Here is a 27,001-nt window from a genome sequence, read left to right as displayed (position 1 = left end):
TAGCACTCCCACCTCCTAAAGTGTAAGTCTCCTAAAGAAAGTAGTTCGAAGGTAAGTATTCGTGTTGGAACAAATCAAAAATTTTAAATAATTTTTATTTTTCCTAACATACTTACCGAGAACTACTTTCGGGTAATGGCCCTCCCTTCCTTCCCCGAGTGCCTTCTTCCCTTACTAGCATGATGCTAATTCAATAGAACTTAATGAGGAGGGTGACCCGACTAGCAAGCGACCTACCTTAATCCTACCCTCGGGGCACATTCTTGGATGCAGGGGGTAAAGCTACTGAGGGCGCGGAGCGGGGGGGGTTAACTATTCAAAACTCTGGTCGGCAGAGAGAGATAACCAGTGATCTCCTAAAGAAAGTAGTTCTCGGTAAGTATGTTAGGAAAAATAAAAATTATTTAAAATTTTTGATTTTTGTTCTCTGCCCTACCTGTACCTGAAGTTTTGAGTGTTATCCTTTGTTCCACTATTGTGCCTTTCATTGTGATACTTGTGTGCCTTGAGTATTTAGCGATTCTCCTTCTATCAAGTCTTGGTAGAGAATATTTACTGAAGTGAATTAACAAGTATGTATATTTTAATCTTATGGCTAGTATTGATATCGGTCTTCATTCTTGATTTAGAGGACTGTAGTGTTTATATGATAAAATGTGGGAGGAAGTCCATACCTGGTCTGATTCGTAGTGAAAGGAATTCATGACAATGTAAGAAGCCCAAAAAAGATTTTCATCATTTTGTGAAGGCAAGACTTCCCAGTTAATGCATTTTCTTTCCACTTACACTGTTCTGACAGGATTCATGTGGTTGATCAGCCACTGCTTGCCTCTTGTGAGGTCAGAAGGGGAGTTGGTGAGCCCTGTTCCACCCCTCTGTCTCTCTTGATGCTTCTGTTTCTACTTTTTGTAAATTTGCCGTACCTCCTGGAGGCTGCAGAGTAGTCGAGGGTCCTGTTGCCCTACCTGTGCAACTTTAACAAATTTTCCCATCACCGGGATCATACAAAGTGGTGTACAGTAGTTTTTTGGAGCATACTACCCTTTCTTTGTGGATCAGCTGTTTTTGCCATTACTGTAGGAGAGAGTGTAAAGACTTAGTTGCTCTTAGTAACACCTTCCTTTACCTCCTCATCGTTGTCGTCTTCCTCATTGACCTCCTCTTCACCTTCCCCTCTGAATAGGGAAAAATATGGAAAGAAGATGGAGGAGGATGGTCTATGCAAGAAAGCCAAATAACATTTGTCAGTAGCGATGACCTCTCGAGACTTAAATTGGGTACGACTCCATCGCTACTTCATCACCCTCATGGCCATCTAATGAGAGTAAGATCGGTTGTGGTTCCCTCATAGCTATTTCCTTGGTAGTTTTTGAGAAGATAAATATGGCTGCCCTACTCGTGGAGGACATGAGTCATTTTAGAGTTCCACTCTTCTTCCTTTGACTGGCCAGACACAGTACATCGGATCCCTCTCTGGTAACGGCTCATTTGCCCTTTGCCTACACGTACACTGAATAGTTTGGCCTATTCTTTACACATTCTCCTCTTTCCTCATACACCTGACAACACTAAGGTTACTGAAACATTCTTCACTCAAGGGGTTAACAACTGCACTGTCATTGTTCAGTGCCTACTTTCCTTTTGGTAAGGGTAGAAGAGACCCCAAAATCAAACCATTGTTCTCTTTTTATGTGTAGCGCCATAGCCTCTGTACCCTGATCTTCCACTATCTTTGTTTAGAGTTTTCTTTCTTGAGGGTACACTGGCACACTATTCTATCTGTTTTGTATTTATTTCCTCACTGGGCTACTTTCCTACAAGGGCTGGTAGCATCTTGCCTTTCCAACTAGGGTTATAGCTTGGCCGGTAATACAGGTAATAATGATATTGGCAGTCACAAAGTTTCCCCAGTCTCAACTGGAGGTTATATAGACTCAATGACAGTCTAGCTACACATAAGGTCAAGGTAAAGGGAATTGCAAGATTCATATATCCTCTGCTAATATGTTATTGGGAAGTTGACATTTCCTATTGGGGATAAATGTGTTTACTGGCAATACATCTCGCCCGAGGAGTAAGTCTACCTATAAGATATGCAGGGTTTGTATTCTTATTGAATAAAATTTGAATCTAGTGAGGGATTTGCAGTTTTCCCAGAATAGAAATCCATAATTAATCAATTAATGATTTTTTTTTCTCCCTTATCACACCTAAATCTAACCTCACTTTCTGGTTCCTTATGCTGAAGGAAGAAATAGTTGCTAGTACTGTACACCAAGTGGTAGGATTTTTTTTCATTCCTCAGCTGGCATACCATTCCCAAACTTTATTTCCTGGTTTGGCAGTTCCAGAAGTTATCCGCGTAAAAATATCTTCGTTTATAATTGAAATAAAGTAAATCACTAGATTTGCAATTTTAATTCATCAAGAAGATAAGTGTAAACATTGTAATAAGAATTGAAAGTGTACTCTCAGTAAAATTTTCATAATTTTTTTTTTTGTAATCGTCAAGTTTTGCCAGTGTTGAAATTAGTATTGTATTTTGAGAAGAAATAATTCAAGACCCTACATATCAAGAAATTACAGTTCTTAAAAGAGAGGCTTTGAATAAGTTTAATTACTGTAGCTATCTTTGTCTTGTTTATTCTTTATTAGCTATGTTTACCTGATTATCAAATATTGCCGGCCCAAATAAACCATAGCTGTAATTGGTTTGGGGAATCGAAGGTTTGGAATGACCACTAGTAAAAATGCTATTCAAAGAAAAACTTTAGTTGACTTATTGAATGTTTACCTGTCATTTCGCAGCCAAACCAAGTCAAACTTCGTGCCCCTGTCAGCGAGTCATTGTCACGTCTTCAGAGGGACCAACTACAGAAATTTGCCCAGTATTTGATATCTGAGCTGCCACAGCAGATCTTGCCAACTGCCCAAAGACTGATAGATGAAATCCTTAATAACCAAACATCGGATATCAATACAGTAAGATTTTTATTCTTTGTGTTTTCCACTTTCATTATTTATTTAACATTGTATGAATCTAGAGCAATTGCATGTTAATTTTTCTTCATTGTTAGTTATATTTTTTATCAAGTGTTGAATAAAGGGTAGGTAATTATATTGAGTGAGGGCACTTTCCTTGTTTTACTTTGTGGCTTTCCATTTAATATACCTATTGAGAGTTAATCGGTATAAAAATTGTCTTGTTTAAAATTTTGTACAATTAAGGTTTACAGTAAATCTATTAAGAAAGTTTCTTTATGTACAATCCTTGCCCTTATCACTATACTACAACATTCAGGTGGCTTAATATAATTGTTTCCTCATCTTCACTTCTGCGAGACTATAACAATCATTCTGTTCCTTTGAGTAACTTTGATTAACCTGGAATCTAAAGTTAGGTTTTAAGAATGAATCCATTGTATGATGCATAGTTTTATGATAATTCAGAGTAATGCTTGTTTATTTTGTATACGGCAAAGGTCACAGTTTTAATAACTTTCAACATGAACATCTACTTGCCTGTCATGTTTGATACTGTAATTATAGTCAATTGTTTTTCAATATTAATCTTACCCGATGATCATGTAGCTGTCAACTCTGTTGCCCGACAGAAATCTAAGGTCGGGATACGCCAGCGATCGCTATACAGGTGGGGGTGTACACAACAGCGCCATCTGTGAGCAGGTACTCAAGTACTTCTTGTCAACAAGAACTCAATTTTTCCTCTGTCGTGCCACAGGCAAGACCTACTAAATACGCCGTCCCTAACTGGATTTGTTTTCACAACGTTTTGGTGAAGTACACTATTCCAGTTTTGAGCTTTTGCTATGCAGGGGTTTTTATCTTCATTTCAAAACTTGAACTCGTTTTGGATAGATTTAATTATGGTGACGAAGAGAGTATGGACTCTCCTTCACTTTTAAATGGCCGACCCTTCCCTTAGACGGAAGTGTTGGTGACGAAGAGAGTATAGACTCTTTCACTTTTTAATGACCGACCCTTCCCTTAGACGGAAGTGTGTTTAGGTTTTTGGTAATTTTGCTTAACACGTTATAGATCTATTTATTTTATATCTCTCCGCCTTTATAGGCCTCTTCGATTAACTTTCCATTTATTATAAACTTATAAAAATTAATTTTTATGTTTGTTTATTTGCGACCTTTCCTAATAGTAGGCGGTCCTTACTTGGAACCGAAGTTAATTAACATTGAGCCCGTCATATCGTATTTCCTTTTAAGAATTTATGCTTTTTTAATTTTAATGTTTTTGAAAGAATTTCTTTGATAGTCTCATACTGTTTTCAAAGATGAACTAACGTTTAGTTTAGTCTCCGCAGTTGTTGACGTTCAGAACGTTCAACATGCGCTCTATCGTTACGATAGAGAGAGAGTATTTCACGGTTTCACGTTGCAGTAAGAGTAAACCGATTCTAGCGTTTCGTTCATTCTTTCTTAGCTTAAATGGTTTTAATTCTAATAAAGGAACTTTTTATTTGGGAAACCTTTCAGTTTTTTTCCTTTAACAAATAATATGTTTTAACGATATATAATTGGGCTCATCTCTCAGGTTCTAAGTCAAGAGAGAGAGAGAGAGAGATAGAGACGGAGGGAGAGAGAGGAGAATAAACGTTTCGTTCAAGCGGGTAACGTTGTTCTCGTTTTTTACTCTTCTCCCTAGTCGCTATAGGGGAAGAAGGTAAAACGTTTTAGAGTTTTATTCTTGTTCCCAGGCTTTATGCGGTGAGAGATTTTAAACGTAGTTTATTTGATCTAGTGTTTAGTCTCTTTTCCAGCCACTGAATTCTTTATCTTTCATTATGTTTTTCTGTTACATTGTAAAACTGTTTTCGCAATTACTACCTTTTAATGAAGGATAGGATTGCGTGTTTCAGGTACAAATCACTTAAAGTTTCGAGTTCAGTGAAATAAGTGCAAACAGAAATTCAAAAGTGATAAAGTGATATGCGCAAAGTGTTACAGTGTTGCGTTCGAGGGTTCGTCTGTTCGTGCCAGTTGTTCACCTAGTCCGATACCTCTTACAAGCTCCCAAGCCCAGGGGAGAAGTAATGTCGAAGGACTTATGGGTTCCACAGGCCTTGATCGACGAACAGACGTTTCCCTCCGTGGTTTCGGGTGTATCTACACACGTTGCCGACGTGATCACCCCACCCACACAAAGACGAGAGAGCCCATTTATTCCTCGTCTGCGGAAGAGGTTTCTCGCAGAAACCATGGACCAAATCTTGCAGCTTTTAAGTGCAAGTCGGTCCCTTCCGCGCAAGTCCAACGGCCTAGGTGTAGCCACTGGGTCAGTTCGGACTCGCTGCAGTCATCCGACGACTGCACACCTCCCAAGAGAGGCAAGGTGGCACCGCAACAGGCAGTAACTCCGTCTGTTGCCGCACCAGCTGTTTTAGACCCTCAGTCACAACGGACAGTAGCTCCGTTTGTTGCCGTCTTTCATAGACCCTAGTGGTCCATGCTGCAGACTATACAGTCTCAGCTTGCTCCTTCATGCAGGAGTATCGTGCTGGAAGGTTGACAATGCACCTGTTAATCTACAACCTGCCACGGTTGTGCGCTCAGCAGATACTGCGGCTGCCTGCTCCCACACTCCACCTGTGAGAGCTCCACCTCCGATGCGCAGTCGACCCTGCCAGACGCATGTTCATGCTGCACCCTCCATTGACATGCGTGAGCTACCGCATCAGCAGTGGGAAGATGCTGTAGAGCTGCCGTGTTTTGACACAATGCGGCATGCTCCGCAACCCATGCGGCATGCTCCGCATCCCATACGGCATGCTCCGCAACCCACGGCAGTCCCTCCCACGCACCAACACTCCGCTTTTGTTGTTGCCAGCTCCCACACTCCGACTGCGGAGAAGGTTGACGATGCACCCGTGGGCCTACAGCCTACCACGGTTGTGCGCCCGGCATGGCTTCCTGCTCCCACACTCTTGTTGTGAGAGCTCCTCCACCCATGCACAGTCAACCCTGCCAGATGTATGATGACTCCCACAGACACACGGAGCACTCCGTTGCCGTGCGTGAGCTACCACAAGCTGCCGTGTTTTGACACGGTGTGTCAGCCTCCGCAACACACTGTGGTTACCGCCACTCGCCCGCAGCAAACTAGTCAGTCAGGAGTTGAGGCTTCCCCACACAACTTTGGTTGTTGCCAACTCACAGACTGTCAAACAGTTACATGACGTTGCCTTCTGGTCTGCTACTAATACACCAGTGCTGTATGTCCTCACGCTCCTGTTGTGGTTGACAGTTCAGTTTTTGACAGTTCACAGACTGTCAAGCAGTTTCATAACGTTGCCTTCTGGTCTGCTGCTTTTGCACCAGTGAAACCCTCACTGAGATAACCTAGCTTTTCTCGGACATGGTTCCTGTAGATGAGAAAGTGCTGTTCTCCCTCCTTCTGATATTCCCTTGAGGACTCTGTCATTTGGAGAGGAGCCTTTAGCTGCTTAGCCTCCTATGGACTTTAATTAAAGCATAACATGCTTCCAGGGAGGGTAAATGGTTCCGCTTCAGTCGCTAACCCCGTCTGTTGCCACACCTGCTCCCATAGACCTTGGGCTTTGTTGCAAGACATGCAGTCCAAGCTTAGTCCTTGATAGAGGATTTTTTATGGAGAAGAACCTTCTTGCCAACGACCTTCCTACCGGTTGGTTGTACGCCCTGTTGACGCTGAGGTATCCTACTCACGTCCGCCAGTTGAGATGGTTCCTCCACCGGTGCGACCCAGTGTGGGTTGCCAGTCGCACGTTGACGTTAAGCTACTCTCGGAGGTGGTTGTGGACGTTCAGTGTGTCACTGGGAAGACATTCAACAACCAGCAGAGGTGACTTGTTGTGACGCAGTGCGGCAACCTCAGCAACCCGATAAGGGGTTGTCTGCACTACCCAGACAGTCTAGACAGTTTCGGGTTGTCGCTGTACTTCCTCACATCCCCATGGTTGACAGTTCACAGACTGTGCAGCAGTACCATGATCTTTTGTCCGGCTCCGTCACGCATCCACCAGTGCGACCGGATTCAGCGAGTCAGACGTTGCCCACTCCGTTGCCGTTTCCTCATCAGTTTCGGATGAGGAACCCTCTGATGAGGACATGGCTGAACAAGACGATCAACCCCCAGCCCTGCTATCCATCCAGAAGATGCTGAAGAAGGAATACGGCCCTGTCAGGCTGTGGATGAGTCTGGTTAGGACACTGTCATCCGTGGTTCAATTGGTGTCACTTGGAAGACTACACCTCCGTCCTCTTCGGTTTCATCTAGCTCTTCACTGGAAAAGGACAAAACGCTAGAAGCGGTCTCGATCCCGGTTTCCGGAAGATAAGTCTGGTCTAACTTGATGAAAGGACTTTATCAACCTTTTATAGGGTCTTCCCCTGACTGTTCAGACTCCCAACCACGTTCTCTTCTCAGACGCATCGGATGTAGGCTGGGGTGCGACCTTAGGCGGTAGGGAATGCTCGGGATTATGGAACTCGAATTAAAGGACAATGCATTTTAACTGCAAGAAGCTTCTGGCAGTACGTCTGACCTGGAAAAGCTTCAGGTCTCTCCTTCAAGGCAAAGTAGTGGAGGTGAACACGGACAACTCCCAGCTTTGATGTTCATCTCCTAGCAAGGAGGGACCTACTCTCTGACATGGTGCGAGTTCGCTAGTGACCTCCTCTCCTGTTCAACAGGTCTAGACTTTTCACTAGTAACAAGTTTCTTCCAAGGCAACTTGAATGTCTTAGCAGATTGTCTCAGTAGGAAGGGACAATAATTCCAACATATTGGACCCTCCACAAATATGTATGCAAGAGACTTTGGGTCACCCGGGGCCAGCCAACCATAGATCTCTTCGCAACCTCGATGTCCAAGAGGCTCTCAATACTTTGCTCACCTATCCCGGACCCAGCAGTGGTTCTTTTAGATGCCTTTCTACTAGATTAGTCTCATCTAGATCTATATGCATTCCCTCCGTTCTAGATTGTCAACAAGGTACTGCAGAAGTTCGCCTCTCACGATGGGACAAAGTTGACACTAGTTGCTTCCCTCTGGCCCGCGAGAGAATAACTTACCGAGGTACTTCGATGGCTAGTAGACGTTCCCAGAACTCTTCCCCTAAGGGTGGACCTGCTACGTCTGCCACGCGTAAGAAGGTACTCCAAGGCCTCCACGCTCTTCGTCTCACTGCCTTCAGAGTATCGAAAGACTCTCGAGAACTAGAGGTTTTTCGAAGGAGGCAACCAGAGCGATTGTTAGAGCAAGGAGAACATCCTCCCTTAGAGTCTACCAATCGAAGTGGGAAATCTTCCGAAACTGGTGCAAGTCAGTATCCGTATCCTCGACCAGTACCTCTGTAACTCAAATAGCTGACTTCCTCTTATATCTGAGGAAAGAGCGATCTCTTTCAGCTCCCACTTTCAAGGGTTACAGAAGCATGTTGGCATCAGTCTTCCGTCACAGAGGCTTAGATCTTTCCAACAATAAAGATCTACAGGACCTCCTTAAGTCTTTTGAGACCACGAAGGAGCGTCGTTTGGTTACACCTGGTTGGAATTTAGACGTGGTTCTAAGATTCCTTATGTTAGACAGGTTCGAACCACTTCAATCAGCCTCCCTGAAAGATCTCACCTTTAAGACTCTTTTCCTGATATGCTTAACCACAGCTAAAAGAGTCAGTGAGATTCATGCCTTCAGCAAGAACATCGGATTTTCATCCGAAACGGCTACATGTTCTACATCTTGGTTTTCTAGCCAAACACGAGCTGCCTTCTCGGCCTTGACCAATATCGTTCGATATTCCAAACTTATCGTATGGTTGGAAATGAACTAGAAAGAGCTCTTAAGTTCTATTTTAAAAACCTTTACGAGGCCCGTCTGAAGCTTTATGGTGTTCAGTTAAGAATTCATCTTTGCCTATGTCAGAGAATTCTTTATCCTATTATTTTCAGACTGTTAATACGAGAAGCTCATTCCCTTCTGAATGAGGAAGACCAAGCTTGGCTGAAGGTAAGGACACACGAAGTTAGAGCTGTCACAACTTCCGTGACCTTTAAACAAAATAGATCTCTGCAAAATATATTCGACGCAACCTTTTGGAAAAGCTAATCAGTGTTCGCGTCTTTTATCTTAAGAATGTCCAGTCTCTTTACGAGAACTGCTACACTCTGGGACCATTCGTAGCAACGAGTGCTGTAGTGGTGGGGGCTCCACCACTACAATTCCCTAATTCCAGAACCTTTTTAATCTTTCTCTTGAAATATTTTTGGGTTGTCCGGAAGGCTAAGAAGCCTTCCGCATCCTGGTTGATTTGGCGGGTGGTCAAATTCTTTCTTGAGAAGCGCCTAGATTAGAGGTTGTGATGAGGTCCTTTAGTATGGGTTGCAGCCCTTCATACTTCAGCACCTAGGAGTCGCTTAGCATCCTAAGAGGATTGCTAGGCTCAGTAAGGAAGACGTACTTAAAAAGGCAGAGTAATGGTTCAAGTCGACTTCCTTACCAGGTACTTATTTATTTTATGTTCGTTATTTTGAATAACTGCTAAAATAAGATACGGGATACTTAGCTTCTAATGTTAACATGTATGCTGGTCTCCACCCACCACCCTGGGTGTGAATCAGCTACATGATCATCGGGTAAGATTAATATTGAAAAATGTTATTTTCCTTAGTAAAATAAATTTTTGAATATACTTACCCGATGATCATGAATTTAAGGACCCTCCCTTCCTCCCCATAGAGAACCAGTGGACCGAGGAGAAAATTGAGTTCTTGTTGACAAGAAGTACTGGAGTACCTGCTCACAGATGGCGCTGTTGTGTACACCCCCACCTGTATAGCGATCGCTGGCGTATCCCGACCTTAGATTTCTGTCGGGCAACAGAGTTGACAGCTACATGATCATCGGGTAAGTATATTCAAAAATATATTTTACTAAGGAAAATAACATTTTTAGTGAGGGAGATTTGCACCGACTCGCAGGGGTGCCCTTTTAGCTCGGAAACTTTTCCTGCTTGCTGATTGGTTGGATAAGGTAATTCTAACCAATCAGGTAGAAGGAAACTTTTTCCGAGCTAAAAGGGCACCACTACGAGTTGGTGCAAATGCGTCTCATTAAAAAATATTGACTATAAGAATCCAGATTAGTAATTTATTTCTTTGCATTGCAAGTCATTGTTAACGATGCTCTATTTGGAATGTTCTTGCTTACTGAATATTATTTTGATAATATTAAGGTCGTGTTTTTTAACATAATTATTTTCCTTTAGGAGTAATGTTTACTGTCTCAATCATTCAGGTTTCTGGTGCTCCAGACCCAACTGCAGGTGGTTCAGCTAATGAGCAGATGGCATGGTGGTTAGATGAAAATAATCTACATGAGAACATACACAAGATTTTAGTCAAGTTTTGTGTACCATCCCCTATAGTTTTCAGGTAACAAACAATGCTTTCATTATTGCTGTGGGATTAAACGTGTTTGCAGGACTTGAATTTTACATTTTAGGGGATTCAACTCCCAATAGTTTTTACATTGCAATTTCACATTAGTATGCTAGCAAGGCTGGAAGCCCTAAATGGTATTAGTGCCTGATGGTAGTAATTTGATTGTTTTTTATTTCCAGAGAGCATCTTGGCCTTATGCCATTAGGAATTGAACCAAATGTTTATGCTTTTGTGCTTGGTGCAAGGGACGCTAAACAATCAGAAAAAAAACTGATGCTCATTATTATTATTATTACTAGCTTAACTTCAGCTGTAGTGGGAAAAGTATTATGCTATATGTGTAAGGGCTCCGACAAGGAAATACTCCATTGAGGGAAGGATGTAAGCTTTATATGAGAAGTAATGAGTAAAAAATGTAAAATATCTCAAGATCAGTAAGATATATAAACTATGAAGAGCGCCTATCCTCTTCAACATAAAAACATTTGCAGCAAATTTAAACCACTGAAGTTCCAGTGATTCAGTGGCCTAGTTAGGAAGATCATTCCAACATCTGGTCACTGCTGGAATGAAAATTCTAGAATACTGTGTACTGTTGAGCCTTATAATGGAGAAGGCAAGACTTAGATTGATTGATTGATTTCTGGCATCCTGACAACTAAGGTCTTTGATGCCACTAATTAACTACATATAGGATGGTACAGTCTGGAAAAATCTGAATGCATAGGATGGTCAGAATTATGGAAAATCTTATGTAACATGCATAAAGAATTAACTGAACAATGGTGCGAGAGATTATTATCAAGATCAGGAATATGAAATTTAATAGATTGCGTGTTTTTTTCCAACAAATTACTGGTTTAATTAAATGTGGAACTGTTGCATCTACACCAAAGAGTCCAGATTTAAGGGCAGCCCACCATTTATGTATGTGGGTTGTACCCGAAAGGGTTTCTTTTATGGTCAATTTGTATTCCTTTTCAGTTGAAGCATTAACTCCATGACCATCAGCCCTTAGACGAGTATAGTTATTCCAAGTCAAATCTAATCTGGTACCCTTCCAAACATGATAGGCCTCTTGTTTCTCCAAATAAGTATGTCTACCATCATTATTGAACAAGGGTTTGCCTTTCACCGGTATTTTCACACGCAAGAAGGTATACGCCTATCACTAATGTTAACCAGATTCTCATTCAAGCGGACAACAAGCTCAACAGATCATCATCACGTAAAACATTTTTTTTGGCTTCGAATAATGGGAAAAATTTCAAAGACATTTAAATAATCTCGCCCCTAACCCCTGACTTGGGAAATTCTTAGGTAAGGAAGAAAATTTATCAACCCAATGAAGCGCACATAAGAGTTGTGTAGAAAATATATCAAACCAAGGGTTTACTTCACTGTGATTGTTCAGTGACTACTTTCCTCTTGATAAGGGTAGAAGAGAGACTAGCTATGGTAAGCAGCTCTTCTAGGAGAAGGACACTCAAAAATCAAACCATTGTTCTCTGGTCTTGAGTAGTGCCATAGCCACCGTACCATTATCTTTCACCGTCTTGGGGTAGAGTTCTCTTGCTTAAGGGTACACTTGGGCACAATATTCTACATTATTCCTCTGTTTTTTTTTTAGTTTGTAGTTTATTTATGAAATATTCATTTTAATGTTACTGTTCTTAAAATATTTTATATTGTTAATTACTTCTCTTGTAGTTTATTTATTTCCTTATTTCCTTTCCTCACTGGTCTATTTTCCCAGTTGTAGCCCTTGGGATTATAGCATTTTGATTTTCCAACTAGGGTTGTAGCTTAGCAAGTAATGATGATAATAGTAATCAAGAAAAGTCATAAGAATATAAATTATGCGGTTTTAAAGTGTGAAAAAGTGTAAATTCAAACATTTAACATAATGTATTTCAGGAAACAGACTCCAGTAGAGAAAAGAGTAGGTTTGGGGTCTCAACTTTTAATTGGAAGCTAAAAAGGGTTAATTTTGTTACCTGTGGGCATAACTTCAAATCATAAGTGTAAAAGAAATTAGTAATCAACTGAGATGGTTTACTAAAGATTGTGCTATTTTATCTGTTGATATATTAGAAACCTGTGACCTCACGTAATGCGCTACCTCCAAATTTTTACACATATCGTGTCTCATGCAATTCCTTTTTCAGACCAAATTTTAATAGAATAACCTCTTTCTCCATCTCTCTATTTAAATTCTAGTTTAATGATTTAAAAAAAAAAGGGAATGATAAAAATATGATTAGTAATGCATATCGCTATGAACAACCGAATGAAAAACTATGTTTGTTACAACAATCGATACAGATAACAACAGCAATTTTACTTTCATTTCCACTTTTGTACAATGATAAACAATTACTATAGTTGTTATAAATTACTGTACGTTAAGTAGAATACGACTGACGTAATTTCCTTTTTTTGCTATGGAGAAAAGATTGGTAAGGAAATAACTGGTTAATTCAAGCAACAAGTTGTAGCTAAAGCTAAGAAAACAAACAATGCTCAAACTGTTTGACATTGGGGAAAGCTTTGTCTAAAAAGCAAAAAGAAAAGTAAGTTGATTGTATATTCAGTCTATGAAAAGTTGAACCAACTTGCACTAAAACTGCCTATAGAATTGGAAGAAAGAGTTAGTTTACGCTTTGTAATCAAGTACCACAAAGCTAAAGGCAATAAGAATTATCATGCATTGGTAAGGAATGAAATACCCTTAAGCTTTAATATGCCATTAAACTACGGTAAATAAGTACAGTATATGAGAGAAAAGTATGTTTACTAAAAGCTAGTATATACCTTTATATGATAAAACAGAATTGGCAGTTCAAGTAATAATTTTTTTTTTCTTTTTTTAAATAAGCTGATTTTGAAAGCATAAATAGTTGTCTTCATCAACTTATAAATGTAAATAATGGAAGAGATGTATATTTTCTATGTTTTTAATGAAAGAAACAGTACAATATTATGAGATTATTGCTTGCAATTTTTATTGGGTACAGTTTAAAACATCAGTTTTATCAAAATCCAGTTTATTGTAAATAGAGCTGTACATTTTACCACAGAAATGCACATACAGTTTGGTGAATGGCTGAGCATTACAGTACATAACGTATGTTAATTTTATAACCTGTACAGTGTGACTCCCTGAGAATTAACTTTGAATTTAATGTTTCACAAGTCGGATTATACTCAAATATGTAAGACAGTCAGTGGTCCAAACTAATAAACACAATGTACAAAAGTAACAAAATTTTCATAATCCAGTTTACAAGTAAGATGTTCACAATAAAAAAAAAATGCTAATATTCTGGATATTGCTTACCAAGCAAATCTGTGTACATAGTACATTAGGTTATTTATTGGATATTGTTTGTTAGTCCATTTTATGCATATATTTATATAAATTTGGTACTATGTATCAGATCCATTTTACCTGTATTAGTGTATTATGTTTTGTTTTTGTTTGGTAAATTTTGGTCTCAGAGGTACCTTCTCTCTCTCCTGAATTCATTTAATCTATCAGATTCAATTTCACTTTTCTAGTATCATGTCCATAAATGTCTAAACAGATACAGAACTATACGGCCTTGTCACAAGATGCCTTGGGATTTATATCATATGACTATTGCACTTTTTTACAGTTTTCATTAGTATAAACTGAAGTAGCTCTTTTATTTGAACAAGTAATGTTTTTTATTTTGCCATTTATATACTTTGCAATGAAGACATTGAATTAACAGAGTGCTTTTATATTATTATTTTGCCTTTTGTATACTTTACTAAGAAGACTTTGGATTAACAAATTGCTTTTATATTCTGAAACAGTGACGTCAACTACTTGAGCTCTACAGCACCTCCTGTCGCTGCAGAATGGGCTTCTTTGCTCAGGCCATTAAGAGGCCGCGAGCCCGAAGGAATGTGGAATCTTTTGTCCATTGTTCGAGAAATGTTCAGGCGCAACGACCGAAACGCAATACCCCTCCTCGAAATCATCACAGAGGAATGTTTAGCAACAGAAAAAGTAATTTCTTGCAATATTTTTACTAAAAGCAATCTAACAATTTCCTAGGGTTTGACATTTGTAGTTCATAGTTGAAGTTCTTTAATTTACTGGTTTTACCATAGCAAAATTTGATTAAAACTGTAGTGTTTAATATTTGATAATAGTTTGTGGTTTATGCATCCAAAAATTATGATCTTCCCTTTACCAACAACTTGAATAGAGGTATAGTACAATAACATTTGGTGCTCACACAGAAAAACAAGTTTTATGAATGTTATAATGTACAACATAATTCTGATAGCTCATAAACTGGTGAAAACAGATCTCTCAGGAAGATGAGAATTAATAACTGTCCCAGTGCCAAGTGTTATCCCACATCACCATCAAGAAATATTTACTACTTGTTATTATTTGGCGCATGGGAATATCTCGATCTAGTTGTTCAATCTTTTGGTTTGCTTTTAAAATATTTCTTAGTGTATGGATGTAAATTTTAAAAATGACCTAGCCTCTTAATGTTTCTGGTTATGAGTACCTTTTTTTGACATCACTTTATGTGATATGGAAATTAGTGTTCATAGGTTGATTTGCACTTATGTTGCAAACAGAAAACTATATGCCAAATGTATTTATCATGATATATAATTGATGAGGAGGATTTTAATTTTACGTTTTGTGTGAAATTTTCAATTATTCCTACACGTATAAAAATCTTTTGTCCATTGATATAGGGAGTAATCCTCTAGTTTAAATGACTCTGGTTTATATAGCTAGGATAAGTACAAGTTACTTTTAGAACTTCCCCTGATGTTCATATGGCTTCTTTAGAAAAAGTGTTTCAATGTTTTCCAATCAAATTAAAAGTTCAAATAGTTAGTAAATTTCTTTGAGTGTAGGGGGAAATACAGGATAGACTAGGCTAATTGATTAGCTAGCTTTGTCAGATCTCAGAATAGTGAGTATTCACTTAGGCAGTAATTTCGTTCTTATTTGCCTGGTTGCTATCCCTAACCTAACTTCCCAAGCGGGGTCTAGTGGTAAAAGTGGTTCATTCAGTAAGGGTTTTGAAAGTTCACAGGAGCTTACAGATTGGAGATTCACTTACAGAGCCTTGAATTCTTTGATTAATTCACACCCTTCTGCTGCTTAACCCTTGTATCCTCTCAATCTTAGTCACACCTGCATTGTGACTCAAAAGACAGAGTTGGTAGATTTTATCATATCCTTCCACTAGCTAAATTAAAGGCTCTTGAGCAACATCGTATGACACGTGGATGGCGTGGCATGTTTTATGGTTAGTGCGCTTTGTTCAGTTGCAAGCTCAGCCACTTGGTTACTTAATGTACATTCTGAGACACTTATTCTTCCAGGACTTCTTGGACAGCTACTTCCAAGACAATTTATACCCTTCAGTTCGCCAACTTTGTTGTGGATAGAATCAATAAATTGTCATGTCGACTTAAATTCAAAGAAAGCCTAGTAACTCTGGTTCTCATTTCATCTTTAAGCCTTTTATACCACAAAGACATAGAGTTTAGATTTGTATTAGAATAATCGGTCACATAATTTTGTGGGAGATTTTTGTTTAATTTTCTGCCGTGAACCTATCATTACTATTCTCCAGATAAATAAAAATATTTAAATGCAGGGTTTGCAATCTGGTTGACTAAAGAAATGCTGTTTCTTTTATCAAAAATTGTAAATGATGTTGCATACCCTTATAAGTTTCGTAATCAGTCTTTATATAAATTTGTTCGTTGATATGAAACACCTGTTTTGATCATAAATTATGTGTAGAATGGGTGCAGGAAAAAAAAGGCAATGTGAATCAATAGAACAGCTGGTGGTGTCTGAAATGTATGGGATGTTTTTCTGTACTTCGTACCTGGCCAAGATACTGTACCGCACCCTCAATTATTTTTCCATACCGCATAGTGAAATGAAGATAAAGCAACGTAATTCCATACTTTTATTGTACTGTACCATAAGAAAACTCAGTCGTTAAAATCCCCTCTCTGAAAATGTCAATGTTAACCTGTGTGACTTAGCAAAGGGACACATGTGCCTGTGTTGATATCCTCTCCTTTCCCACCATCATCCATACACTAAAGGGTTGGTTCCCTGATGCACCCTCCTCAATGCCTTCAATCAAAAGTATCCTCATCCACCAAACCTTTTCTCTCCATATCACACTTCACCTTATCTTGCCATCTAATTCCCTGCTTCCCTCTCAATCCTCCACTAACATGTTCCTCCTAAGCCTTCCTCACTCACTCCCCACCATTCTTCCTCAACACATGTCCACATCATCTCAGTCGTGACACTCTTATCACCTTTGTAAATTTCACTATGCCTGCCATTCTTCTTATTTTATCATTTTCCAATCTTGCAATCAGTAATATTCTCTTAATTCACCTCAGTGTTCTCATCTCTGATCCATTCATTAACACTGATCTTATTACTGTGCTATGGATCTTGACTTTGAGCTTGATTGGCATTCTCTTATCACATATCACTACAGCTACCTCCTTCCACTTCTACCAAGCTGCTTTTATCCTATTCTCAACTTCAGTCTCGCATCCTCCCTCCAGACTTTAGTAGGTCCAAAATATTTGAATTGTTCTACCTATTTTGTAACCGTGCCTCTACTTTCATGCACAACTATTATTATTCCGTACTGCTCACCATAGCTTCAGTCTTATATTAAGTTGTAGTAATTATATTAATGATGATAATGATAGTGTTAGTAGTAACAGCATTGATATCAATACTTTAGATAAAATTAGTAATAGCTACTACTAGTAATTTCTGATTACAATAGAACTACTACCATTCGTTCTGCACTCGCTTGAATTACGGGAAGTGCAAAGGCTACCTCTGCAAGAACCTTCATGTGTTGGTGTGGATGTTTGTTCTACCAGTTATTGAAATGCACAAGGGTTTTTTTTAAGTATAATTCACTTAATTTGCAAAGCATCATTATTCATATCCACTACTTTTTTTCCCCACTTTTGATCGTTATTGGCAGCAGACAGTATTTGATCAGTTATATCTTTCGAGCTCTCTTCATTTCCACATTGGCTATCAATCAAGTGACTCAATTTCCTGTCTTCAACTTATTTGTAGAATCATTCTGAAATTAATTATATAGAGTTTTGCAATAATTTAATTCTCTCCCACAATGCAGAATGTTATAATAAATGAATAATTTGCATGGCAACGTGATCAGTACTGAGCAGCATGAACGTTGTCACTCAATGTGGGATCCTGTGGCTGATGCTGTAAATGATTGTAACGTGATACCTCAAGAATAACCCACAGAAATAGGCATGTCAGTTTAGGAAATACAGGCATATGCATGTTATTTTACAAACTAAAATGTTAAGTACCTTAGTGATTTACTTGTGGAGTCCCTGAAGTGGTCAAATATGCAGTAGTAATTGCCTAGTGCTATATCTAACCCTAAGGTATGGTATGGAATGGGATCTTGCCCATTTTATCGTACCTAAATCGTACCATACTTTACTTAGGGAAAATTATTCTACCATATATATAGACTTAATATCAACTGTACCACAATGTAATGCCAGCCTTTTGTCTATGTCAATTTCTACTGACCTTCCTTCAGTACTGTTTTTCTCCTTACTTCCACCATTTTCTTTAGCTTTTTCCTTATTAACTTTATAGTTACGACAGCAAAGTGAAGCACAAGAAAAAGGCGTAAGTATGAGGTAAAAACACAAAAGGCAATTAGAGTATCCGATGATGCAAGAGCATAAAACTTACTGTTCGATATCACTGTTTGTGAGCCTTTGGTGGAGACACATAAAAGATGCCAGATGTCACTGGATGAAATGAAACAAATTCATAAAAGACCCGCAGAAAGGAACAGTATTTCATGGTGCACAGGAGATATTAATGTATTTGACCTTTTAAACCCATGTGGGACAATTTTTGCCATGGAATAAACATAAACTTTGCACGTTGTTTTTTTAAAGTTTTAGAATGCAAATCCATGATAACAGTAAGTTTGCTATAATTTTTTCATCATAAAAACTATTTCTTTGTCCAGTAAGAGCTGAAAACACGTTCCCTACTTGAAGGACTCAAGTTTGTAAAGGTAGAAAAAATATAAGCTAAAAATTAATGATGTTGCTCATTTCTTCCTAAGATTCTGGTGTGGTGGGTGAACACCAAAGTGGCATTGCACATGGGAAGCTCTGGACATGGTGGAAAGAACAACATGAATTCCAACAGTCATGGCAGCCAGTATGCTTGCTCATCTCTGTGTGATGAGATTGTTATCCTGTGGCGTTTGGCAGCCCTCAATCCGGCGCTCTCCCCAAAGGAACGTGATCAGCTGATGGTGCAGTTTAAAGGCTGGCATTTGAAGATTCTTGAAAAAGTAGCAAAAAGTAAAGGTATGTATAGTTTCTATGTAACAAGATGAAAAATCATTATGGAAGCTTCAGTCTAATTTTTATGTGAAGTATTGAGGTATTTATGGAATTTTTAGTGTATTTTATTGCTAATTTACTCAAGCATATTATTGAATAATGGCCTTATTCATCAATTTTTGACTAACAACCCATTTGGCCAAATGAGAAAGTGTTAAGTTAACTATTAGTGTTCATAAGGATAATTATATAATCCTTCAGCCCTTGTTATTTTTTGATAAATATTATCCAAAACCTTTAATTTTTCTGTGGTTGCTGAACAAAATTTATCCTAAATTTTTTTATGTAAGTTTTTTCTATTAACTTATATGGAAGTTTATGTAATTTTATCTTATAAGTATTATTATCCATCACAGAAGCAGCAAGTGGCGGTAGCACTGGGAGTAACAAGAGGGGCACGGATAGTGATGTATTCCCAGGATTTAAACCGTCAATAGAAGCTTGTTTTTTAGATTGGAGTGACTATCCACTACCAGGAGTTACATACTCTCAAACTACTTCACGTTACTATTGCCCTGTGATGTGCTTTAGACATGACTCACGGCATGAGTCCCAAGCAGCTCCCATCTCTGCTCCTCATCCTAGAAATCCCACCTCACACGCCGGACCAAAACGCTCAGGTGAACGTCGTTTGCTGATCAGTCCTGGAAATGTTGCTGACCATGATAATTTAGCGGCTGGTGGTGTTTTATCTGGTCCCAGATACAGTGGCCATAGAAGCAGTAGTGTTAGTAGTGAAGGATTTTGTGACAATGACCTTGGTAGAGATAGTGATTCTCCTCCAGACCAGAGGTCCCCTGAACAGGTGGATTCTGGTCAAGTTTCCCGTCAGAGCTCAAGAGAAGAGCGTCCCATGCCAGCTCTTGGTTTAGTAGCAGCCCTTGGCCAGTCAAGAGATGATCGGGACAAGTCTTCCCCGGATGAAGGTGGTGCTGATTCAGATTGGTCAGGTATAGCTGATCCACCCAGGAACCTTAGAAGTCGAGGGGGTAGCAGGGGACAACGGCCAAGAGAGCAACCTGGGGTTGATGACTCTGATACGTTTTTATCTAATTCCAATCCCGTTGGGGAAGCAGTTAGTGTAGTGGAGGGTGGGAGTGATGAAAGAGGATCCGAGATATTTTGTAATTTGAAAAAATTGGAAGATCCTTTAGAAATCTTATTTGCTCGTGCTGAGGGACTCCATGCTCATGGACATTTACAAGAGGCCTCAGGACTTGCCGTACAACTAGCGCGCGAGTTGCTAATGAACCCTCCAAACCTCATGGTGGAGTTACCCCCACCACCCAGCAAAGGGAAGCGCAAAAAGGTCAATCCAGCATGTCATCAACTGACTTGCTTAGCCTCTGCTACCCTGGGAAAATGTGCCTTTCTCTGCACTGTGTTGGCAGAAAACCCTGATAATACCCATCTAGCATTCCAGGTGGCCATGTTTGGTCTGGAAATGGCTAGACCACCAGCTTCTACTAAGGTAAGAAGTGCTGTGATAAAGTTTTTTTCTTGGTAGGTGAAATGTGATTCTTACAATGATTTTCAATAATCTTCTAAATTTACTTTGTATAAATTAAAGAAAATATATCAACATCGTTAGTTTTTATAGCAAAAAATAGAATTTTAATGGAATATCATTTGTTCCGTAACTGGAATACAAACCTCGCTATGTATAGGGGTATTACTTTCGGCAAAGCTGAAAGGACGAGCCATTAGTATTTAGCAAGAGTTAACCACCCGTCCTGTTAATTAGGGGGGGTTGTTGAGGTTGTAGTAACTACCCCTCTCACTCACACACCTGTGACTCTATTTCACTTTGCTTTTAGCTCGGATGGAGAAAGGTTGTTACCGCTCTTCCTCCTCTCCTTTTGACTGCCATTGTTAATCTTTTTGTGCTTTTTCTTCCAGTTGTTGTGTGTGTGCCCTTGCTTGCTGGTGGTGTGTACCTGCCCTGGATGCAAGGGCTGCTCCTGCGGTACTTTCGTGTCTTCCGAGGATACCGATCCTCACCGTTTGTGTCCGGCTTGTAGGGGGCAACGGTGTGGCGTGGATAGTAAGTTATCGAGTGTCGGGCGTGGTCTGCCTCCCAGTGGGAAAAGTTTGGGCGATAGCAAAAGAAGTCTAAAAGGAACTCTTCTCGTTTGAAGGTTTCTTCGAAGCAGAAAAACCCAATGTTGCTTCTTTCCACCCCAACTTTCCTCCGAAGCTTCTACTCGAGCGGTTCCCCCCCCCCCCCCCCCCCCCCCATCCAAGGTGGTGGTGTTGCAGTTGCTTCAGCGAGGGCTGGATTGCAGTGTTCGTCCAAGTCAGAGGTGGACCCTTTGGCCCTGGGCAAAATGGTCGTCTCCAAGGCTTCGTCTGCTGTCCAGCCAACAGATTCCGTTCCTGCCTCTTCCTCTGCTCCTGCAGCCGCTGCCGAGGACTGTGCTTTACCTCCCAATCCTTTGATTCTTCAAGGGTGGAGCAAAGTCCAAGGCATGTCTCTCCTATGAATGACCACCTCTCTTGTTATGCGAGGGAGACCACTAATAGAGACTCCTCTTTTGAGTCCTGCTGCTCTGCCTTCTCTTGTGGAGGCTCGTCGTCATAGTTGCTGAACTCGCTCTCCTTTTCTCCTCAGTCTCGCTTCTCTTCGGAGGATCTTCCTGGCTCGTCTGCTTCTAGACCTTCGCCCGTTTCTCTGGACTTCCTTGCTCATCAACAAAATCCGATTCATAACTCATCGTCTAGGTTTCTCACACGATCCTCTCCTGATGGCGATCGTCCATCCAAGGATCTTCATTCAGTTCCTCGCCGTTCGCCAACCTGCCATTCTTTGGCCCGGTGTGGTCGCTAGGTCATTGATCAATGGTTCGCTGATCGCTGACCCATCGGTCTCCAGGTTCACTGAACGCTGACCCATCGGTCTCCAGGTTCACTGAACGCTGACCCATTGGTCTCCATCCTTTGATCGACAGTCCATCGGTCTCCTGCTCGTCGGGCCGTGGTAGCCGACGTTCTTCCATCTCGTCAGTCCTCGCCAGCCTACCAGCAACCCTCAGTTGCTCACCAGCCCTCTCATCACTTGCCGACGACTCGTCACTCCCCTTCAGAAGAGAATAAGGCTACGGCTTGACGCCGTTCCCGGCCCGGCGCTGTTCGCCAGCTCGCCGATCGCTGTCTTATCGCTCTCCGACTTGCTGTTTGCCAGCTCATTCTCCAAAGAGACTGAACGAACGGCAGCATACCTTTAGTCAGGTGGTTGCGCGTGAACGTGCTCCCAAAGAGCAACCGCGGCGTCATCAGTCTCCTGTTTGCCAACGCTCTGACGAATACAAGTCACGAGGTAGGTCGCCGTCCACACCATCATAACCTCGAGCTTCAGCTCTTCCTCCAGTGAAGGACAAGTCTCCTCCCCTCCCCACAAATGCAGAGCATTACGTTGGCCGGGGATGGCGAAAAAGGGCACCCTGCAGGGATTTAAAATTCCTAAATTTCTTGCTCCTTAGAGTCCACGGCGTGAAAGGAGACCACAGCACAGCCACCTTCGTTATCCTCGTCTGCAGTCAAGATTCTGTAGTGCCGTTTCTACTTGTTCTTCTCAGGGGAACTTTCGGACATTGCCACTATCGGGCAGTAACTGTGGTTTGGAGCCTTAGTTAGGGCAGTATCCCAAGCTTTCTCTTTGGGTTTGGCATCCTCCTGCCCAGCGGGAAATCCCAGGGTCCCCTTGGAGGAGTTTTCCTCTGCACTTCCAAGGCAAAATCCATGGTTCCGTCGCCCCTGAAGAGGAAGAGAGGAGCTCCTGACAAGGCACCATTTACCAGGGTCAAGTTGACTCCTACTAGACCCTCTGTAAGAGAAAGCCTAGGCTCGCTGGTTCAACTCCTCCATGATCTCCTGTGTCTCACTCGTCACCTCAGTCAGAGGCCTACAGCAGTGAAGAGTCCCTGCCAGACTCACTCCGTTACTCCCTTAGCAAGCAACGAAGTCCTGCACGATGGTAATACAGCAGCACTGAAACCTGTGGAGGAATCTATCCTTCCCCAGACGGGTGGCCGGCAGAAGGTTCTTCCATCAAAACCTGCTCTAGTGACCTTTTTCCTCCTAGGAGGGAATCTAAGAACTCTAAGACGCTGCCGAAATTCTCTTCGAGGATTCCTAGACCCGCAGGGGTGTCAGGCCATCGACCAGCCACTGTATTGACCACGACCCACCCCCAGATGATGTCTCAAATGTGGAAGATGATGATCTAGCTCTCAGTCCTTCGGAAGTCGAGCAGAGAGTCAGAACATGAATTTTGTCAAGTTGTGGCCTGCATGAGGTCCATCAGGCGGTTGGCAGACCCAGCGATGGCTCCTCAAGATGGTAAAGAGACGGTCCTCAATCTTGTCTTTGGCACTCAAAAGCCCCTAAAGTCCAGTGCACCCTTGCCCTGGTCTCAGGGGCTGAAGAGCTCTCAGACTTCTCTGCAAAGCTCCATTTGGGCTTGTCCTCGAAACTCCTCCCATCCACTGGGTGTCCAGCAGAGGAGATACAATGAAGTCCTTGAAGAGCTCCTCCCGACTCTTCTTCCACACCATTCCTTAGAGGAATCAACAAAGGTAATTTCTCTGGAGAGACTTTTTGGTCTTCAAGTATCTTTCCCGGCTACGGAGATCCTGAACCAGAAGAAAGTGGCGAAGTACGCCTTGCAGGCTACTTTGTGACTTGATCTGTCATTATGATCATTGGGGGACCTGGTGCAGACTGTGGAAGGCACCCCACCAGGAAATCGATGATGTTCCTGCTTTCAGGTACTCTTTCTATCGAGTTCCTCGCCCACCAAGTCGTGAACTTGTGGGCTAACGCCATCTTGAGGCGCAGAGACTCGGTAGTTGAGAGGTTCCCTTGCCATGTCCCATATGTTGAGATCACAGAACTCCAGAATTCCTTCTCTTTGTTTGAGCCGGGAGATATTGAACAGGTATCAGAGAGATGGAGGAAGTCTCACCAGGACTCTCTAACATCTGGAACCCACAAACCACCAGCTCTCCCACAGACCAACGAGTCGAAACAGGACTGCAGCTAAAGACAAGGTGTCTAAGAAGCCCTTTCCTGCCAAGGATAGGAAGGGCTCCAATTCTTCTTGTGGAGGGAAACATCCTAGAATCCCGATCCATCCGTCATTGAGGAAATATCTCGTATTCAGTCTAGACAACCAGAAATACCAGTTCAAGGTGCTATGCTTCGGAAATACCAGTTCAAGGTGCTATGCTTCGGTCTTTCCACAGCACCTCAAGTCTTCACGAGAGTGTTCACCCTTGTCATCTTGGGCTCACAGTGTCGGCATCCGTCTCCTACGCTATCTGGATAACTGGCTGATCCTAGCAAACTCGGTGGCAACCCTTCTTCAGCACCGAGATAAGCTTCTGAGGCTTTGATCTGGGAATGATGGTAAACCTCAAGAAGTCATCCCTTCTTCCCTCTCAACGACTGATATACGTAGGAATGATTATATACACCAACCTTTACAAAGCATTCCCATCAGACCACAGGGTAGTGAGGCTGAGGAAGGTTGCAAGACCTTTTCTCAGACTAGAAGAGCTCCGAGCCCAGAGGTGGGTTTGTGTCCTTGGGCATCTATCATCTCTGGCCGTTCTAGTTCCCATCGGTCCCCTCAGGATTCAATCTCTCCAGTGGTGGCTGAAGTCCAACTGGAATCAAGACATCGATTCCCCACACATTCTGATCCCATGGGACCAGAGGAACAGACGGACCTTGAGTGGTGGGTGGCAGACGAGAATCTACTAAAGGGTGTTGACCTTCTCGTCCTCCCCCCTGACTTGTTGCTCTTCACAGATGTATCAAAAGAAGGGTGGGGCCCCACATGCTGCACCACATGAACTCAGGCCTAAGGTCAGAGTTTGAAAAATACCAGCATATCAATCTCTTGGAGATGAAGATTGTCTTCCTGGCACTTCAACAGTTTCATAAGTTCCTGGGAGGCCACTTAGTAGTGGTGATGAACGACAACACCACAGTCGTGGCTTACATCAACAAGTAAGGCAGCACTTCTTTTGCAGCCCCTATGTCATCTGACAGTAGAAATACTGAAATGGGCTAAAGTCCATTCAGTAACACTATCAGCTTGGTTCATTCCCAGCAAAAGGAATGTGCTTGTAGACAACCTGAGCAGAGCAAAGTCCTGGCTTTGTGGGATTCTCCACCGGTGGATCTCTTCGCAACGGCCCTGAACTTCAGCCTCCTGTTGGGCTGCTCCCCAGTCCCAAAGTCCAAGGCTCTCTGGCAAGATGCGTTCCAACAATGGTGGGACAACATCGACGTTTATGCGTTTCCCCATTCTGTCTGATGAGAAGAGTGCTCAACAAGACCAGAACATTGGTCTATCTCTCACTGACCCTCATAGCTCCGTCATGGCATCACGCAAAATGATTCCCAGACCTGCAACTCCTGGAAGAGCTTCCAAGAGAACTTCCTCCACGACACAATCTACTCATACAACCGCACTCCAACATCTTCCACAAAGTAGTAGCTTGCTACATCTTAAGCCTGGAGACAATCCAGCATCTCCTCTCTTAGAGAGGCTTTTTGCAACAAGTTTCGAAAAGGATGTCTAGACATCTGCAAGAGTCATCAGCTGCAGTCTACCAGGCAAAGTGGAATGTCTTCTGTGGGTGGTGTCGTGGAAGGGGTATCTCTCCACTCGATGCCACTATTCCAGCAATAGCAGAGTACTTCGTATATCTGCGAGAGGAAATACTCCTCTCAGTCCCAGCAGTAAAAGGCATTAACTCATCCTTGAGTCTTGCCTTTAGATTGAACGGAGTGGACGTTTCCTCTTGGCTGGAACATACATTCCTAATACGGTTTTATGAAGTTACCTCTCCCCTGTCAGATCATCTGTTACTATGCCCAGTAAGGAGTTTGAGGCTCTACCTCAAGAGAACAGCAGCTGCTTGTCCTCAGGTGCCTTTCTTTTCTTCGGCACAGGAAGGACTAAGAGGAGGATCACTAAAAACACGATTTCAGCGTGGATTCGCAAGGTCATTGATCGAGCACTGAATCCAGATTCTTCTCCAACATGTCAACCCAGAGCTCCTGTGTCAGTGGCATCACTATGTCTATGGCCTTCAAGCGTAAGTACTCTGTGGTACAGGTTCTACTTGCGGGTGTTTGGAAACCTCAGACGACGCTTACCGCCCACTACCTGCAAGACATGACCCACAGGAGGCGCGATACATTCTCTATCGCCCCTGTGGTGGCTGCACAACAGCTGGTTTAGTACCTCAAGCTCCTAAATGGACAAGTAGCAGAAGGTTGAGAGCATTGGTTTCCCGGTTTTAGTCTGAGTGAATTTAAAGGAATGACTAGCTCTTTTCTTTTCTTCATCGTCCCCTCTCTTAGGGAAGTCGGCATCCAGGGTCCTCTGCACAGCTGACCTCAAACTACTGCAGGTAAACCATTACTCCCTTGTGTATCGTAGTATTGTGTCAATACTGTTGCATCTCCACGCCCTGGCTTGGTGGTATTGGGAATATCTTGGCGACATCAAACGACTCCTATGACTCAGAAGAAATCTTACCTTGACAGTCACATTGCTAGTATCTCTACACCCACAGCTTGTGTAGGCCGCAGATCTTGTATAGCAAGGTTAGTGGATGTTAGGGGTTCCTTCTCGTGTTGCTAACACACATCAAAGAGGAATCCCCCGGGTAAAGCCAAAAAGCCAGATTGGCAGGGACCTCCACCCTCCTAATGGGCGAGTCGTACCCCTATAAATAGCGTAGGTTTGTATTCCAGTTACGGAACAAATGACAGATTTGTAAAAAATTTGCATTTTTCCTAACGGTACAAACCTTTTGCTATTTATACAGACTTGGCCAACAACCTAGCCCCCCTTAAGTTAAGCTCAGTCACAGGTGTGTTAGTGGGATGGGTAGTTACTACCCGCCATAATCCCGCTAACTAGCAGGATGGGTGGTTAACCCTCGCTAAATTCTAATGGTTTGTTCTTTCAGCATCACCTAAAGTAATACCCCAATAAATAGCTTAAGGTTTGTCTCGTTAGTATAAATACAAATTATTTCCAAATGTTA

The 27,001-nt window shown here is 41.8% G+C and overlaps 1 protein-coding gene across 4 annotated transcripts in view; it reads left to right on the top strand.

Annotated features, from left to right (window-relative positions):
* Nucleotides 1-27,001, top strand: part of Dora (Dorado) — a 153,414-nt gene that overhangs the window by 62,543 nt on the left and 63,870 nt on the right. For all 4 annotated transcript variants that reach the window (XM_068383476.1, XM_068383474.1, XM_068383472.1 and 1 more), the window contains exons 5-9: nucleotides 2,809-2,982; nucleotides 10,309-10,445; nucleotides 14,298-14,493; nucleotides 18,647-18,896; nucleotides 19,289-20,403. In XM_068383476.1, coding sequence (XP_068239577.1) covers nucleotides 2,809-2,982; nucleotides 10,309-10,445; nucleotides 14,298-14,493; nucleotides 18,647-18,896; nucleotides 19,289-20,403 — 1,872 coding nt within the window. The remainder of the gene's footprint in view (nucleotides 1-2,808; nucleotides 2,983-10,308; nucleotides 10,446-14,297; nucleotides 14,494-18,646; nucleotides 18,897-19,288; nucleotides 20,404-27,001) is intronic.

This window comes from Palaemon carinicauda, chromosome 11 (genome assembly GCF_036898095.1).
Source record: "Palaemon carinicauda isolate YSFRI2023 chromosome 11, ASM3689809v2, whole genome shotgun sequence".
Taxonomy (NCBI): domain Eukaryota; kingdom Metazoa; phylum Arthropoda; class Malacostraca; order Decapoda; family Palaemonidae; genus Palaemon; species Palaemon carinicauda.
Note: the sequence above shows the minus strand (reverse complement) of the source record. Positions and strands in the feature narration are given on the sequence as shown.